At 49.4% G+C, this 17,616-nt stretch overlaps 1 protein-coding gene across 1 annotated transcript in view; it reads right to left on the bottom strand.

The window, feature by feature from the left end:
* The window catches only part of hpse2 (heparanase 2), a 461,866-nt gene that overhangs the window by 210,696 nt on the left and 233,554 nt on the right, over nt 1-17,616 (bottom strand). The window contains exon 6 of the mRNA XM_059947076.1: nt 10,933-10,980. Coding sequence (XP_059803059.1) covers nt 10,933-10,980 — 48 coding nt within the window. The remainder of the gene's footprint in view (nt 1-10,932; nt 10,981-17,616) is intronic.

Here is a 17,616-nt window from a genome sequence, read left to right as displayed (position 1 = left end):
GGTGGTAAAGTTGGCTTGGAGTTGGTCGTGGGTTGGTGGGGTGGTAAGGCTAGTTTGGATTTGGGTAGTGCGAGGGTTGGGTGCTAAGGTTGGCATGGAGTTGTGTAGTGGGAGGGTGGGGCAGTAAAGCTGGCTTTGTTGGCTAGTGGGCGGGTGGGGCGGTAAAGCTGGCTTGGAGTTGGGTAGTGGGTGGGTGGGGTGGTAAATTTGGCTTGGAGTTGGGTAGTGGGAGGGTGGGGCGGTAAAGCTGGCTTGGAGTTGGATTGTGGGAGGGTGGGGTGGTAAAGCTGGCTTGGAGTTGGTAGTGGGAGGGTGGGGTGGTAAAGCTGGCTTGGAGTTGGGTAGTGGGAGGGTGGGGTGGTAAGGCTGGCTTGGAGTTGGTAGTGGGAGGGTGGGGTGGTAAAGTTGGCTTGGAGTTGGTCGTGGGTTGGTGGGGTGGTAAGGCTAGTTTGGATTTGGGTAGTGCGAGGGTTGGGTGCTAAGGTTGGCATGGAGTTGTGTAGTGGGAGGGTGGGGTGGTAAAGCTGGCTTGGAGTTGGGTAGTGGGAGGGTGGGGCGGTAAAGCTGGCTTGGAGTTGGTACTGGGAGGGTGGGGTGGTAAAGTTGGCTGGGAGTTGGTCGTGGGTTGGTGGGGTGGTAAGGCTAGTTTGGATTTGTGTAGTGGGAGGGTGGGGTGGTAAAGCTGGCTTGGAGTTGGGTAGTGGACGTGTGGGGTGGTAAAGCTGGCTTGGAGATGGGTAGTGGGAGGGTGGGGTGGTAAAGCTGGCTTGGAGTTGGTATTGGGAGGGTGGGGCGGTAAAGCTGGCTTGGAGTTGGTAGTGGGAGGGTGGGGTGGTAAAGCTGGCTTGGAGATGGGTAGTGGGAGGGTGGGGTGGTAAAGCTGGCTTGGAGTTGGGTAGTGGGAGGGTGGGGTGGTAAGGCTGGCTTGGAGTTGGGTAGTGGGAGCGTGGGGTGGTAAGATTGGCTTGGAGTTGGGTAGTGGGAGGGTGGGGTGGTAAAGCTGGCTTGGAGTTAGGTAGTGGGAGCGTGGGGTGGTAAGATTGGAGTTGGGTAATGGGAGGGTGGGGTGGTAAAGCTGGCTTGGAGTTGGGTAGTGGGAGGGTGGGGTGGTAAGTTTGGCTTGGAGTTGGTTAGTGCGAGGGTGGGGTGGTAAAGCTGTCTTGGAGTTGGGTAGTGGGAGGGTGGGGTGGTAAGTTTGGCTTGGAGTTGGTTAGTGCGAGGGTGGGGTGGTAAAGCTGGCTGGGAGTTGGGTCGTGGGAGGGTGGGGTGTTAAAGCTGGCTTGGAGTTGGGTAGTGGGAGGTTGGGGTGGTAAGTTTGTCTTGGAGTTGGTTAGTGGGAGGGTGGGGTGGTAAAGCTGGCTTGGAGTTGGTAGTGGGAGGGTGGGGTGGTAAAGCTGGCTTGGAGTTGGGTAGTGGGAGGGTTGGGTGGTAAAGCTGGTTTGGAGTTGGGTAGTGGGAGGGTGAGGTTGTAAGGTTGGCATGGAGTTGGGTAGTGGGAGGGTGGGGTGGTAAGATTGGCTTGGAGTTGGGTAGAGGGAGGGTTGGGTGGTAAAGCTGGCTTGGAGTTGGTAGTGGGAGGGTGAGGTGGTAAGGCTAGTTTGGAGTTGGGTAGTGGGAGGGTGGGGTGGTAAGTTTGGCTTGGAGTTGGTAGTGGGAGGGTGGGTGGTAAAGCTGGCTTGGAGTTGGGTCGTGGGAGTGTGGGGTGGTAAGATTGGCTTGGAGTTGGGTAGTGGGAATGTGGGGTGGTAAGATTGGCTTGGAGTTGGGTAGTGGGACGGTGGCGTGGTAAGATTGGCTTGGAGTTGGTAGTGGGAGGGTGGGGCGGTAAAGCTGGCTTGGAGTTGGGTAGTGGGAGGGTGGGGTGGTAAAGCTGGCTTGGAGTTGGGTAGTGGGAGGGTGGGGCGGTAAAGCTGGCTTTGTTGGGTAGTGGGAGGGTGGGGCGATAAAGCTGGCTTGGAGTTGGGTAGTGGGAGGGTGGGGTGGTAAATTTGGCTTGGAGTTGGGTAGTGGGAGGGTGGGGTGGTAAAGCTGGCTTGTTGGTAGTGGGAGGGTGGGGTGGTAAAGTTGGCTTGGAGTTGGGTAGTGGGAGGGTGGGGTGGTAAGGTTGGCATGGAGTTGTGTATTGGGAGGGTGGGGTGGTAAAGCTTGGCTTGGAGTTGGGTAGTGGGAGGGTGGGGTGGTAAAGCTGGCTTGGAGTTGGTAGTGGGAGGGTTGGGTGGTAAAGCTGGCATGGAGTTGGGTAGAGGGAGGGTGTGGTGGTAAAGCTGGCTTGGAGTTGGTAGTGGGAGGGTGTGGTGGTAAAGCTGGCTTGGAGTTGGTAGTGGGAGGGTGGGGTGGTAAAGCTGGCTTGGAGTTGGGTAGTGGGAGGGTGGGGTGGTAAAGCTGGCTTGGAGTTGGTAGTGCGAGGGTTGGGTGGTAAAGCTGGCATGGAGTTGGGTAGAGGGAGGGTGGGGTGGTAAAGCTGGCTTGGAGTTGGTAGTGGGAGGGTGGGGTGGTAAAGCTGGCTTGGAGTTGGTAGTGGGAGGGTGGGGTGGTAAAGCTGGCTTGGGTATTGGGAGGGTGGGGTGGTAAAGCTGGCTTGGAGTTGGTAGTGGGAGGGTGGGGTGGTAAGGCTAGTTTGGAGTTGGGTAGTGGGAGGGTGGGGTGGTAAAGTTGGCTTGGAGTCGGTAGTGGGAGGGTGGGGTGGTAAAGCTGGCTTGGAGTTGGTAGTGGGAGGGTGGGGTGGTAGGTCGGCATGGAGTTGTGTAGTGCGAGGGTGGGGTGGTAAAGCTGGCTTCGAGTTGGGTAGTGTGAGGGTGGGGGTGGTAAGGCTGGCATGGAGTTGTGTAGTGGGAGGGTGGGGTGGTAAAGCTGGCTGGGAGTTGGGTAATGGGAGGGTGGGGTGGTAAAGCTGGCTTGGAGTTGGTAGTGGGAGGGTGGGTTGGTAAAGCTGGCTGGGAGTTGGGTAGTGGGAGGGTGGGGTGGTAAAGCTGGCTGGGAGTTCGGTAGTGGGAGGGTGGGGTGGTAAGATTGGCTTGGAGTTGGGTAGTGGGAGGGTGGGGTGGTAAAGTTGGCTTGGAGTTGGGTAGTGGGAGGGTGAGGCGGTAAAGCTGGCTTGGAGTTGGATAGTGGGAATGTGGGGCGGTAAAGATGACTTGGAGTTGGTAGTGGGAGGGTGCGGCGGTAAAGCTGGCTTTGTTGGGTAGTGGGAGGGTGTGGCGATTAAGCTGGCTTTGTTGGGTAGTGGGAGGGTGGGGCGGTAAAGCTGGCTTAGAGTTGGGTAGTGGGAGGGTGGGGTGGTAAATTTGTCTTGGAGTTGGGTCGTGGGAGGGTGGGGCGGTAAAGCTGGCTTGGAGTTGGGTAGTGGGAGGGTGGGGTGGTAAAGCTGGCTTGGAGTTGGTAGTGGGAGGGTTGGGTGGTAAAGCTGGCTTGGAGTTGGGTAGTGGGAGGGTGGGGCGGTAAAGCTGGCTTTGTTGGGTAGTGGGAGAGTGAGGCGGTAAAGCTGGCTTTGTTGGGTAGTGCGAGGGTGGGGCGGTAAAGCTGGCTTGGAGTTGGGTAGTGGGAGGGTGGGGTGGTAAATTTGTCTTGGAGTTGGGTCGTGGGAGGGTGGGGCGGTAAAGCTGGCTTGGAGTTGGGTAGTGGGAGGGTGGGGCGGTAAAACTGGCTTGGAGTTGGTAGTGGGAGGGTGGGGTGGTAACGCTGGCTTGGAGTTGGGTAGTGGGAGGGTGGGGCAGTAAAGCTGGCTTTGTTGGCTAGTGGGCGGGTGGGGCGGTAAAGCTGGCTTGGAGTTGGGTAGTGGGTGGGTGGGGTGGTAAATTTGGCTTGGAGTTGTGTAGTGGGAGGGTGGGGCGGTAAAGCTGGCTTGGAGTTGGATAGTGGGAGGGTGGGGTGGTAAAGCTGGCTTGGAGTTGGTAGTGGGAGGGTGGGGTGGTAAAGCTGGCTTGGAGTTGGGTAGTGGGAGGGTGGGGTGGTAAGGCTGGCTTGGAGTTGGTAGTGGGAGGGTGGGGTGGTAAAGCTGGCTTGGAGTTGGGTAGTGGGAGGGTGTGGTGGTAAGGCTGGCTTGGAGTTGGTAGTGGGAGGGTGGGGTGGTAAAGCTGGCTTGGAGTTGGTCGTGGGTTGGTGGGGTGGTAAGGCTAGTTTGGATTTGGGTAGTGCGAGGGTTGGGTGCTAAGGTTGGCATGGAGTTGTGTAGTGGGAGGGTGGGGTGGTAAAGCTGGCTTGGAGTTGGGTAGTGGGAGGGTGGGGCGGTAAAGCTGGCTTGGAGTTGGTACTGGGAGGGTGGGGTGGTAAAGTTGGCTGGGAGTTGGTCGTGCGTTGGTGGGGTGGTAAGGCTAGTTTGGATTTGTGTAGTGGGAGGGTGGGGTGGTAAAGCTGGCTTGGAGTTGGGTAGTGGACGTGTGGGGTGGTAAAGCTGGCTTGGAGATGGGTAGTGGGAGGGTGGGGTGGTAAAGCTGGCTTGGAGTTGGTATTGGGAGGGTGGGGCGGTAAAGCTGGCTTGGAGTTGGTAGTGGGAGGGTGGGGTGGTAAAGCTGGCTTGGAGATGGGTAGTGGGAGGGTGGGGTGGTAAAGCTGGCTTGGAGTTGGGTAGTGGGAGGGTGGGGTGGTAAGGCTGGCTTGGAGTTGGGTAGTGGGAGCGTGGGGTGGTAAGATTGGCTTGGAGTTGGGTAGTGGGAGGGTGGGGTGGTAAAGCTGGCTTGGAGTTAGGTAGTGGGAGCGTGGGGTGGTAAGATTGGAGTTGGGTAATGGGAGGGTGGGGTGGTAAAGCTGGCTTGGAGTTGGGTAGTGGGAGGGTGGGGTGGTAAGTTTGGCTTGGAGTTGGTTAGTGCGAGGGTGGGGTGGTAAAGCTGGCTTGGAGTTGGGTAGTGGGAGGGTGGGGTGGTAAGTTTGGCTTGGAGTTGGTTAGTGCGAGGGTGGGGTGGTAAAGCTGGCTGGGAGTTGGGTCGTGGGAGGGTGGGGTGTTAAAGCTGGCTTGGAGTTGGGTAGTGGGAGGTTGGGGTGGTAAGTTTGTCTTGGAGTTGGTTAGTGGGAGGGTGGGGTGGTAAAGCTGGCTTGGAGTTGGTAGTGGGAGGGTGGGGTGGTAAAGCTGGCTTGGAGTTGGGTAGTGGGAGGGTTGGGTGGTAAAGCTGGTTTGGAGTTGGGTAGTGGGAGGGTGAGGTTGTAAGGTTGGCATGGAGTTGGGTAGTGGGAGGGTGGGGTGGTAAGATTGGCTTGGAGTTGGGTAGAGGGAGGGTTGGGTGGTAAAGCTGGCTTGGAGTTGGTAGTGGGAGGGTGAGGTGGTAAGGCTAGTTTGGAGTTGGGTAGTGGGAGGGTGGGGTGGTAAGTTTGGCTTGGAGTTGGTAGTGGGAGGGTGGGTGGTAAAGCTGGCTTGGAGTTGGGTCGTGGGAGTGTGGGGTGGTAAGATTGGCTTGGAGTTGGGTAGTGGGAATGTGGGGTGGTAAGATTGGCTTGGAGTTGGGTAGTGGGACGGTGGCGTGGTAAGATTGGCTTGGAGTTGGTTAGTGGGAGTGTGGGGTGGTAACTAACCATACGATTCTACTAAGTGTGCTTTTCTTAATTGTTATGAACTGTACATTTGACACATTTGTTTTGCATTGTATAAACCTTTGTTTTACATTTTTTTGTTCTGTCGCAGTGTAGTCATAAAAAAATTAATTGAAAAATAGTGTTGCTTTTTCCAAATAAAATGAATTGAGGCATTTTATGTTTGATGAAGCTTGTGACCCATTTTATTGAACTCCTAACCTTAAGACAAAAGCCTGCTAAGAATCCTTACGTAGCAACGTCATCATGTCAGACGGGCCTCTTAAAGCGAAAGCCCAACTCAGTGTTGGTGGTTGTGAATTCAGTACATTTCTCCCATTTACATTACCTTGCACACCCCACTCCCCGCCCCCAGAATTCACTAAAACTGGCATTGCGAGCCCACCTGGCGCTCAGATGACCGTTGGGCTTGGGTCCTGTGTTCCACCGGTGGAGCAACAGCAGGTGCCTCTGGCTTGTCCAAAGATGCGTTGATATGATTATAGTCATGTTGTGACACCGGAAGCATGGCAATGGAACACTACAAATCTTGGTGGGTCGATTTCAGGCAATCTACCAAAATACGTTCAGGTTTACCACTCCTATCTATGTTGAAAGTCTTTTCTTCCCATTCTAAAATGTGGAATGGGTCATCCCCTTTGGGGATGTTGATATGCGTCATGGCGGATGAAAATGAACCAGGCGTAGTGTAGGTGAACAGTGACCCAAGAGTGCTGTACACCATGATGGGAGGTAGGGATAGGTGAAAAGGAACTGAATTTACTGAGGAGGGTGGAACGCTGTTGAGAGGCGGACCAGGCGGTTGTGGCGTCAAGAATAAATTTATCTGGCACTCGTAACGGCTGTCCATATAGCAACTCAGCTGCAGACAACTGCAGGTCCTCTTTTGGACCCAGCAGAACCTATCGAAGGCAATTATGCCAACACTCATCTGTCAGAGAAGCCCTCAGAGCAGCCTTTAAGGAGTGGTGAAACCACTCAAATAGGCCATTGGATATGATGTGGTGGGGTTCTGGGCCACTGCAGTCCAGAGGACTGAAATGAATTGGGGTCCGCGATCAGAGGAAATATCAGATGGGGTTCCAAACCGACGATCGCCCGGGCCACGTCTGCAGCCATCTTTAATGCTAGAGGGACGACCTCTGGCCCTCTGGTGATATGGTCCAGCGTGATAGAGAGGTGCATGAAACCACGAGAGGGGGGAAGAAGACCCATAAGGTCCACATTGACATGGCAAACTGCCGCTCAGGGACCTCAGAAGATGCCAAAGGCACCTGAACATGACAGTTAATTTTTGCCCTACGGCACTCCACAAAGGCTGCAGTCCAATCATGCACATCCTTTCCGAAGCCATGCCAAGCAAACTTTAGTGCGACCCATTTCTGTGAGGCCTTCCAGCCCAGATGCAAGAGTATGGAGTCAAAAACTGTCTGTCTCCAGCTTGTGGGCGGCCAGTTGAGACATCGCACAGGAGAGAAACCCCAGCTACCCCAAACTTAATGGCAACCAAACACAGGCCCATGATTGCTCTTTGAGTAAGCCTGGACCTCGGGGTCGGTAGCTTGTTCAGCTGTCATGCTGGCGTTGTCAACCCCGACTTGTGTGGCCTCAAAGGCACTCTTTTCCCTCTTGATATGTTGTATGTCCATTGGGAACTCTGATATGTAGACTGAGTGGTGTTGCTACCACGCAGACCAAGGATCTGATATTTTGACTATCTTGTGCTCGAGGGATTTGTGGTCCATGAATGCTGTGAAATGGCAACCCTCTGGAAGAAAACGAAAATGGCAGACAAGCAGATATAGAGATCGAGATCATGGTCAAACGTATTGTACTTCCTTTCGGGGATGGAGCTGCCGGCTGAAGAAAGGGAGTGGCTGCCACACACCTCTGATCAGCTGTCCATGCACAGCACGGTCTGAAGCATCAGAAGTAACAGCTATGGCTGCATTGGGGAGTGGATGTGCCAGTAGAGTCGCATTAGAAAGAGCTCGTTTGGTACCTTCAGTTGCCTTGGTCATGTCCGCTGACTAGTCAAGCACTTAACTAGAGGTACGGCCTTTAAGCACACTGTACAACAGCTCACGGAATGAAGCAGTGATAGAAATTTACCATCCCTAAAAACTCCTGTAGTTTTTTTGTAGTGCAGAGTGGTGAGAAATCTATCACAGTGGCTAGTTTTGATGGGAGGGATTTCAAAACTTTTATGGAGATACGATGGCCAAGAAAGTCAATGGTTGACAATCTACAGTAAAGTGGCATTTACCAGGGTTAATAATCAACCCATGTTGGCTTAAGTGCTTGAAAAGTGTATATAATCATATAACCATTATAACCATATAACAATTACAGCACGGAAACAGGCCATCTCGGCCCTTCTAGTCCATGCTGACGCTTACACTCACCTAGTCCCACTGTCCTGCACTCAGCCCATAACCCTCCACTCCTTTCCTGTCCATATACCTATCCAATTTTACTTTAAATGACAATACTGAACCTGCCTCTACCACTTCTACTGGAAGCTGATTCCACACATCCACCACTCTCTGAATAAAGAAATTCCCCCTCCTGTTACCCTCAAACTTTTGCCCCCTAACTCTCAAATCATGTCCTCTTGTTTGAATCTCCCCTACTCTCAATGGAAAAAGCCTATCCACGTCAACTCGATCTACCCCTCTCATTATTTTAAATACCTCTATCAAGTCCCCCCTCAACCTTCTACGCTCCAAAGAATAAAGACCTAACTTGTTCAACCTTTCCCTGTAACTTAGGTGCTGAAACTCAGGTAACATTCTAGTAAATCTTCTCTGTACTCTCTCTATTTTGTTGATATCTTTCCTATAATTCGGTGACCAAAATTGTACACAATACTCCAAATTCAGCCTTATCAATGCCTTGTACAATTTTAACATTACATCCCATCTCTTGTACAGAGATGAGATTTGCATTCAGATTTGTACGCACTGGCAACAAGTATGTCATCCAGGTTAACAAAAAGAACTTTTACTATGAAGTCCATCAGCTGTTGGAAAGTCTGTAGCGCAAAGGGCATGTGCAGAAACTCAAAGAGGCCAATTGGGTTATTACAGCTACTATGGGAATGTCCTCTGAGCACACGATCACCTAATGGTAGCCCCTAACTAGATCGACTTTGAAAAAATTAATTCCTGGCCAAACGTGCCAAAAGGTCTTGGATGTGAGGGATGGGGTAATGATTGGGAACCATTAGTAGCCACCACTTGGGCAGCAATCACCATCAGCCTTGCAGACCACATGAAGGGGTGAAGCCCAGGGGCAATTCAACCAGCTTACAATACCGAGTTTTGCCATGTTGGCAATCTCGGCCTTCGCGGTTGCCAGCTTTTCTAGGTCTAGTCTGCACGCATGGGCATGGACTGCTCGGCCAGTTGTGGGGATGTGGCACTGGGCTCTGTGTTTTGTGACTGTAATGGAGAATGTGGGCTTGGTGAGGTCTGGGAATTCGCCCAGCAGTCGAGTAAGCACACATATGGTGGGGCATGCGCTCTACAGAGTCGTTGTGGGGAACTTATGAGGAGAGCAGGGTAACGACCCAAAGTCCTTGACATCCACAAGCCAGCAGTTCTTAAGATCGACTAACAGTCCTTGGGCATGCAGGAAATCTGCACCAAGCAGAGGTCTGGCCACGTGAGACACAATGAAGTCCCATCTGTAGAGTCATCCACCATGTCCTGTAATCTGTATCTTGCTGCATCTGCCAGTCAGCTTTTGGCACTCTTTGCCTTCTTATCAATATGTAATGCTGGCAGCACCCGTGTCGCCCTGAAAGGTGTCCATAACGAGCAGTAGACGACTCTGGCAGCCGGAACCCACAGTGTTCACAGATCTCTGATGTCCCAATGCACTGGCACTGTTAAAGCTACAAGGCGGTCGGCACTTCCTAGTGTTCCTACCAAAGGGAGCATGGTAAAAACACCAGCCCAGCATCATCTGCTATGCAGTTGCGGGCTTCCTTATGTTGGTGTTCTTGCTGACCGGGCTTACTGAGGTAGGGAAAGGAGGAGGAAAGATGTACTGCTGCTCAGCTGAGTGTAGACTATCAGCCATTTTTGTAAGCTCCCTATAAATTCATCACGGGCTCATTAGTGAGAGCTATGTGAACTTGATCAGGCATTTGCTGCATGAAGAGTTCTTTAAAAATAAAACAGGGATGGTGATTTCCCAGGGGCAATATCCTGTGGGTCTGTTAGCTCTGAAGGCCTAGTATCAGCGAGACCAGGTAAGGAGAGCAACTGTTTGACACACTCAGACTCGGATAGTCCAAAACTTTGTAAAATATGAGTTTTCAGTGATTAGTATTTACTGTGTTCGGATGGATGTTCAAGTTGACTCACCACTCCCACAGCCATGAAACTGCTGAGCAACACTACCACGTAGCAGAATCTGGTGCTGTCAGTGGTGATTTCTCGCAGAACAAACTGGGCCTCGGCTTATTCAAACCAAATGACAGTACTTTGCTCCCAAAACTCCAGCAGTTTCAAAGTGTTGGCCGACATGTTCAATAACTCTGTAATCGTCCTAGAGCATCAGGGTCACCAATGTAGGTTTTCACAAATAAAACAAAGTGAGGCATTTTATGCTTAATGAAACCCATAACACATTTTATTATTAAACTCCGAAACCCACACACAAAAGCACACTAGAAAACCCTTATGGAACAAAGTCATCACGTCAGACCAGCCTCTTAAAATGAAACCCCAACTCATTGTTGGTGGTTGTGAATTATGTACATGTCTCACAATTACATAACCCTATAATATCACCTGCACTCACTTCTGCCCCCGTCACTCTTGCATTTCCAGCATTTGGCTGGTGTCATCCAGAGTGAAGCCTGATGCAAAATACTTATGAAGTTCATCCACCATTTCTTTGTCCCCCATTACTACCTCTTCAGCATTATTTTCCAGCAGCCCATGACCAGAGTCAATTTTCATGAAACTGTAGCTAAGTGGGCAGCTGCTTTGTTGAGCCAAAATGTCAATATGTCAATGTGTACTGGTCCCAATACATCCAAATAAACTGGAATCCACTCACTCACTCTCACACACACACACACACACACACACACACACACACACACACACACACACACACACACACACACACACACACACACACACACACACACACACACACACACACACACACACACACACACACACACACACACACACAGCATTTTATTCTCGACCTCACTTCCTGGGCAGAGATTTATGAATTCTGTAACACCAAGTAGCTGTTACACAGTGGAGCGTCTGTGCTATTATTACAGAAAATGTATGTCAAGTTAGTAAAAGTAATGTTACGGGATGGCGTTGATCACAGTGCACTGAGTGAGAGCAGTGAAAGGGTTAACGAAGGTTAAATACCTACTGTTGCCATGTCACCGCATTGATCACTGTTCCTGCTGTTTTCATGAACCTGTAAAGCAGATTTGAAAAGGAGAAGCTTTGGTTAATAAACAGCGGCCTGGAAACCCTACACACACCTTATAACTAAAACATGCCCAGTCACCTCAGTCACAGCACATCTCCAGAAGATCTTTTCTACCATGATGCACCGCATTACCTGATCAAGGTAGAGTTGGTCCCAGTCTAAAACCACTGCCCACAATTGTACACACACAGGCTTGGGTCAACTGGAGTTTAATAGTTGTGGTTTTGCAAATATCAATCTCCCTTATCACCTTCACTGGAGTGATTAGATAAAGCAAAAACAACAATTTATGTAGCATGCTAATGGGGTGGGGGGGGCAACAAACTTCATCCAACCAAACAAGTGCCACACTATGAGATATCAGCAGCTTGTGGAGCACATAACTTTCAGATAGCAAAATGGAGCAACTGTCTCACAGTGTCAGAGATCCAGGCTCTGGACCTTCTATGTGGAATTTTCAGATCTTTCCATGCTGGATCTCTCCATAGCATTGATTTCTCATATTCCCCCTATGTTTTTTTATGATAGGAGACCATTCAACCCATCAGACCCTATGCGATTCTGTCTTAGTCACTTTTCTCACTTTTGCCCATTAACACCAGCTGATTTCCCTGCCAGCAAGCCACCCCATGGGCAACACAGCAGCCGATTAACTGACTTGTGTGCCGTCGGGATGTGGGAGGAAACAGGAGCATCTGGAGGAACCACATGAGATCCCAGAGAGAGCATGAAAACTTCACAGAGACCGTACCGGAAGTCAGGATCAAACCCGGGTGGTTGGTGGTATAAGGCAGTGGTATTACCTACTTCTCCAATGTGCCAATGTTCAAAGTGCTCAAAAAAATTGTACAGAAAATATAAATAAGATAAAAAAAAATCATTGGATTGCGTACAGGGGGAGAGAGTTTAAAAGAATTGAGGGGGCAGTCGGGGGAGAGAGAGAGTTGAAAAGAGGCAGGTGGGGGCAGTCGGAGTATTTTGCTCACCAGAGTTTCCGCGGAGGTTTAATTCAGCATAATTTGGGATTTGCCAAGATTCAATGAAAAGAAGCTGGATTTAAGTAAAATGGTCATTGTGGGAGAGGCCATTGTGTGAGTGGGTCAGTGTTAGAGTGGGGAGTCGAGGCTTTGACTCATTGAGGCTTCGGCAAGGAATCTAGCCACTATCCCTATTGTGTAGATGAGTGGTAGGATCTGGGGGTATTTGCCAGGAATGAGATAGACAAGTAAGTCTGATGGTTGGTGTAGACTTGGTGAGCCACCCAAAACAAAGAAACCAGATTGATGGACATCCCCTTAACCACCGTGAACATTCGTGCCCTCCAGCTTTGATTTCTGAACAATCAACCCATGAACTCTACCTCCCTATTTTTGCTCTCTTTTTGCACTGCTTAGAACACAACGTTACAACATACTATAGGCCCTTTGGCCCGCAATGTTGTATCGACCTTTTAACTTACTCTAAGATCAATCCCCTCCATTTTTCTATCATCCATGTGTCTACCTAAGAGTTTCTTAAATGTCGCCAATGTATCTGACTGTACTTCCACCCTGCCAGGGCATTCTATACACTTACCACTCTCTGCATCAAGAATGTACCTTTGACATCCCCGAATACTTTCTTCCAATCACCTTAAAATGATGCCCCTGGTATTAGCCATTTCTGCCCTGGGAAAAAGTCTTTGGCTATCCATTTGATTTATGCCTATTATTATAATTTTAATTATTTTTAATTTTATTTAAATTTTTATATATATTTCTTATTACAATTTACAGAATATATCATCAATACACTGCACAGCTGTCACAAAACAACAAATTTCATGATATATGTCAGTGATATAGATGGAACAGACTGATAAGCCAAATGCCTAATTCTGTTCTGTATTTTATATTAAAACCTGATAGTGATTCTCGGACACAGAGCAGCTGCGGTGTGCACCAGAGGTGGACAGTACTTCCCTGACCTGTGACCTCTGTCCCACAGAAGGCCAAGGGCAGCAGGGACTGTGAAACACCACCTTGTTCAAGATCCCCTCCAAATCGCACACTGCCCTGGCTTGGAATTACATTGCCATTCCCTCATCGATGCTGAGTCAAAATCCTAGAACTTGCTGTGGAAGAGCCTTCAACTGAGGTGCTATTTCCAATCAGAACTTCTCAAGGACATGATGGTCATAAATGCAAATGATTAACTGATACAAAACCCTCAAAAAGATTCAAACTTAAAAGTAAACTTCTTATTAAAGTGCACATATACTACCTCGAGGTTTGTTTTGTTCTAGACATTCACAGCAGAAGAAAGAAATACAATAGAATCTATGAAAAGAACAAAGAACCAATATGCAAATTGTGCAACCTGTCAGGAAGGTTTTTACTGGGCATCTATAGAAGTTTGTCAAAGTTTTCGATGACATGCCTAATCTGCACAAACTTCTAAGAAAGTAGAGGCACCGCCATGCCTTCTTTGTATTGGCACTTTCGTGCAAGCCCCAGGACAGCTCCTCTGATATAATACCATCAAGGAATTTAAAGTTACTGACCCTCTCCACCTCAGATCCCCTAATGAGGACTCACTCTTGGACCTCCAGCTTCTTCCTGCTGTAGTCAGTAATCAGCTCTTCGGTTTTGTGTCAGAAGAGAATGCGAAAAATGTGAATTGCTAAAAAGACTGCAATATACGTGTCACCTCAGCCCCGAAGGCTTCAGTGTGAAGCAGTGTCAGTCTTTTGGCCATGTGCTGCTTCTGTGTTCATCGCACAAACACCAGTAAGAAGGTATGCTTGGGAGACTACTAACTTCAGAGCATAGTGCTGGTAGCAAGGCTTTGATACTCCCTTGGCCTCTACAGACAGCATCATCTGTGTCACCAGCATGATCTATAACCATTGTCAAGTTAACAGACAAGAGCAACATGCTACAGAATCCACTCTGCTAATTACAGCCCTCTGAAATGATGAACGATTTGGATTCTCCCTGTAACAGCTGGATCTGTCAGCGAGGATTCCAGAGTCAGACAGGTTAACTAGAGCTGTTCCGAAAGGCACTGAAAAATCAATTGATACATGGAGTTGTGGAGAAATTCAGCAGGAAAAGAGTCCTTCAACCCCCATTGACAGTGACCCAGCATTAATACCATTCCATGCTTTCTCCACATTCTAAATTGGTAAATCTGTTGATTATTGTCACACATACAGTGGCACGGTGAATAACTTGATTTTGCATGTCATCCATGCCAATGATTCATCACGTAAATACATTGAGCTATTACATTTTGGTGGCATGATGGTGTAATGTGTACAGTTGGTTTATAGAGCCAGCGATCCATTCTATAACAAAGTCGTTGTCATCGCTAACCCTCGAGGTCGAGGATGATGGTCTTCGTTCAGTTTCCACAGAGTGAAGACGCCTGAGTGTGTATTTGTTTAACGCATGTACTTGATGTTGCATTCCAGGAAACACACAATACTTCACAAATCAACCAACTGATTCCAATGGACCAAATAACTAAGAACCAAAATGCAAATGAAGGCAAGTTGTGCAACCTGTCAGGATACTCTCTATCATGCAACTATAGAAGTTCGTCAAAGTTTTTGATGACATTCCAAATCCTTCTTGCAGTCTGTAAGGAGCTTGTATGTTCTCCCTGTGACTGTATGAGTTTCTGCTGAGTGCTCCGGTGCCTGTACACCTCCAAAGATTTATTTACTGACTGAGATACAGCGTGCAACGACCCTTCCAGCTTCTTGAGCAGAGCTGCCCAGTAATCCCCTGATTTAACGCTAGCCTACTCACAGGCCAATTTACAATGACCAATCAACCTACCAACTGGTATGACTTTCAACTGTGGGAGAAAACCGGAGGACCTGGAGGAAACACACGGTCACGGGAAGAACGTACAAACTCCTTACAGGCCGTGGTGGGTACCGAACCGTACTGCAAAGTGTTGTGCTAACCACTACACTACTCATGGTTAGGGTTCAGTTTAGTAATTCGTGGGCATGCTATGCTGGTGCCAGAAGCATTGTGACACTTGGGGCTGCCCCCCCCCCCCAGCACATTCTCGGGCTCTGTTGATCACGGACGCATAACAATACGATGCATTTCACTGTATGTTTCGATGTACATATGACAAATAAAGCTAAACTAATCTTACATTTACAAGGGGGGAAAGTAACAAGATGTAAAATCTAGTGTTACAGTTACAGAGAATGTGGGCAAATGAAGTTCAAGGCCATAACAGTGGCTGGGTTGGAGAAGGAAACTCCACACACAGACAGCCCTGAAGTCAGATCTAACCTAGGCTGCTACAGCTGTCGGACTCTGCGAACTATACTACTGTTCTGCCCTGACTAATGCACTGTTGTTTTAAGTATGTTCCTCAAGGGGATGTGAACACCACGTGAAAAGCCATCATTTATCACCAGTCCTTGCATAGATTATGGTGGTGTACTGGTTACTCTGTGGGCCGGCAGCCAAAACCCCAGATCACTGATCCAAAGACGTGAGTTCAAATCCCACCACTGCTGTTGGGCGATTAAAATTCAAGTGATTAAATAATTCTGGAGTTAAAGGTGGACTTTGTAACAGTGCTAGCAATCGTGTTCTTACAGGCTACATCACAGTCTCATACAGCAATTCGCATGCACAGTCGCATAAGAAGCTGCCGTCAGTAGTATCTATAGGAGGCATTGTCTCAAGAAGACAAAATTCATCATCAAAGATCCCCACCATCCAGGCCACGCCACCTTCTCACAGCTACCACCAGGCAGCTTCTCCATGCAAGAGGTACAAGTGCTACACCTCCCCATTGACCTCCTTCCTCACCCCCACTCAGGGCCCTGGGCGGTCCTTCCAGGTGAGGCAACACTTCACCGGCAAGTCCGCTGGGGTCATCTGTTGTGTCTGGTGGTCCTGATGCATTGCTGAGACTTGTCATAAACTGGGGGGGCCACTTCGTCGAGCACCTCCATTCCATCTGCCGAAAGCGGATCTTCCCATTCTCCCTCCAACATGTCAGTCTATGGCATCCTATTGTGGCAAGATGAAGCCACCTTCAGGGTGGAGGAGCAACACCTTATATTCTGCTTGAGCAACCTCCAACTTGCTGGCATGTTTATCGACCTCCTTCCGGTGAAACATACTTTCCCTCTCTCTCCATTCTTCTTCTAATCTCCACTGTAGCTTCTTATCTCTTCGCACCTGCTATCACTCCCCACCGGGTCCCCTTCTCCTTCTCTTTCTCCTATGATCTAGTCTCCTCTCCTTTTCTGGCCCTGTACCTTTCCAGCCCAGCTGGCTTCACCTATCACCTTATAACTATCCATATTCCCCTGCCCGCCTTTTTATGCTGGCCTCTTCCCCCTTCTCTCTGAGTCCTGATGAAGGGACTCAGTCTGAAACTATTTATTCATTCCCATAGGAGCTGCCTGGCCTGCTGAGTTCCTCTAGCATTTTGTGTGTGTTGCTTGAGAAGCTACAGAAGCCTGAAGTCTCACACCACCAGGTTCAGGAGCAGATACTTCTTCAACCATTTGCTTCCTGAAGCAGTCTGCACATCCTCAATCTCCAGCTCAGTGTAGCAACACTATGACATTTTCCAGCAACTGGGGGGTCCACGGGCCCCTCGGTTAATGGTAGGGGTCCATGACATAAAAAGCGTTGGGAATCCGTGGACTTTATTTTTCAGTTGTTCTAAATGCATTCTTACAGATAACATATGTGTTAATATTCAACGTATGCTTTCCTGCTGCTTACCTGATGTTATGTGCCTGTGATTCTGTTGCAAGCAAGTTTTTCATTGCACTTGTATAGACATGTGTTTGTGCACATGGCAATAAGCTCAACTCTGACTTTGGTAACCATGATTAGGATTTAGATTAATTTATTTATCACATGCTCATCGAAATAAACAGTGAAATGCATCATTTACATAAACAACCAATCATAATCTGAAGACGTAGCCTGCGAGCGGCCGCCACACGTTCCAGTGTCAGCACGCCCATCACGTTCGAGAGAGCGACACACAGAGCACAGCTAAACAGAGCAAGCAACAGAAGAACAATGGCGAAGAAAGCCCTTTTCTTCCCACCCAGACACCCCACGTTTACACATCCACACATACAATCCTCCAACCCCAGGCCAGGCCTCTGGGCCTCTGGCAGACTCATGGGCAACGGGACTCTGGTTTTCCCAGTGGACTTCAGACTCGTAGACCCACGACCTCGCCGGATTGCTGTGGTAACACATCTGGATCAGCACAGGCCTTCTGGGAGGGAAGCTGGCCCTTCTGACACAGGTGACGCCAGACCCACCCCTGAGGAAGAGTCTCAACCGCATCGTCGTTCCAGTAGCAGCTGAGGATGGGCAATAAACGCTGGCATTTCCGGCGACATCAACATCCCGCGGGTGGAAAAATAAAAAATCTGGCAGCCACTCAAGAAAAACTCCAAGTGGCTCTGCCCTGCTGGTACTATAATAGAGCGTGTTATGTTAGTTTAATTCTTCAAGTGCATTCGAGTATGCAGAGCTCGTTTACTGCTGCTTGTATTTTTCTCATAGGAAGGCATTTACAGGGGCATTGGAGAACATGTACAGGGGAATTAACAGAACAAGCAGGCAG

This window comes from Hypanus sabinus, chromosome 22 (genome assembly GCF_030144855.1).
Source record: "Hypanus sabinus isolate sHypSab1 chromosome 22, sHypSab1.hap1, whole genome shotgun sequence".
Taxonomy (NCBI): Eukaryota; Metazoa; Chordata; class Chondrichthyes; order Myliobatiformes; family Dasyatidae; genus Hypanus; species Hypanus sabinus.
Note: the sequence above shows the minus strand (reverse complement) of the source record. Positions and strands in the feature narration are given on the sequence as shown.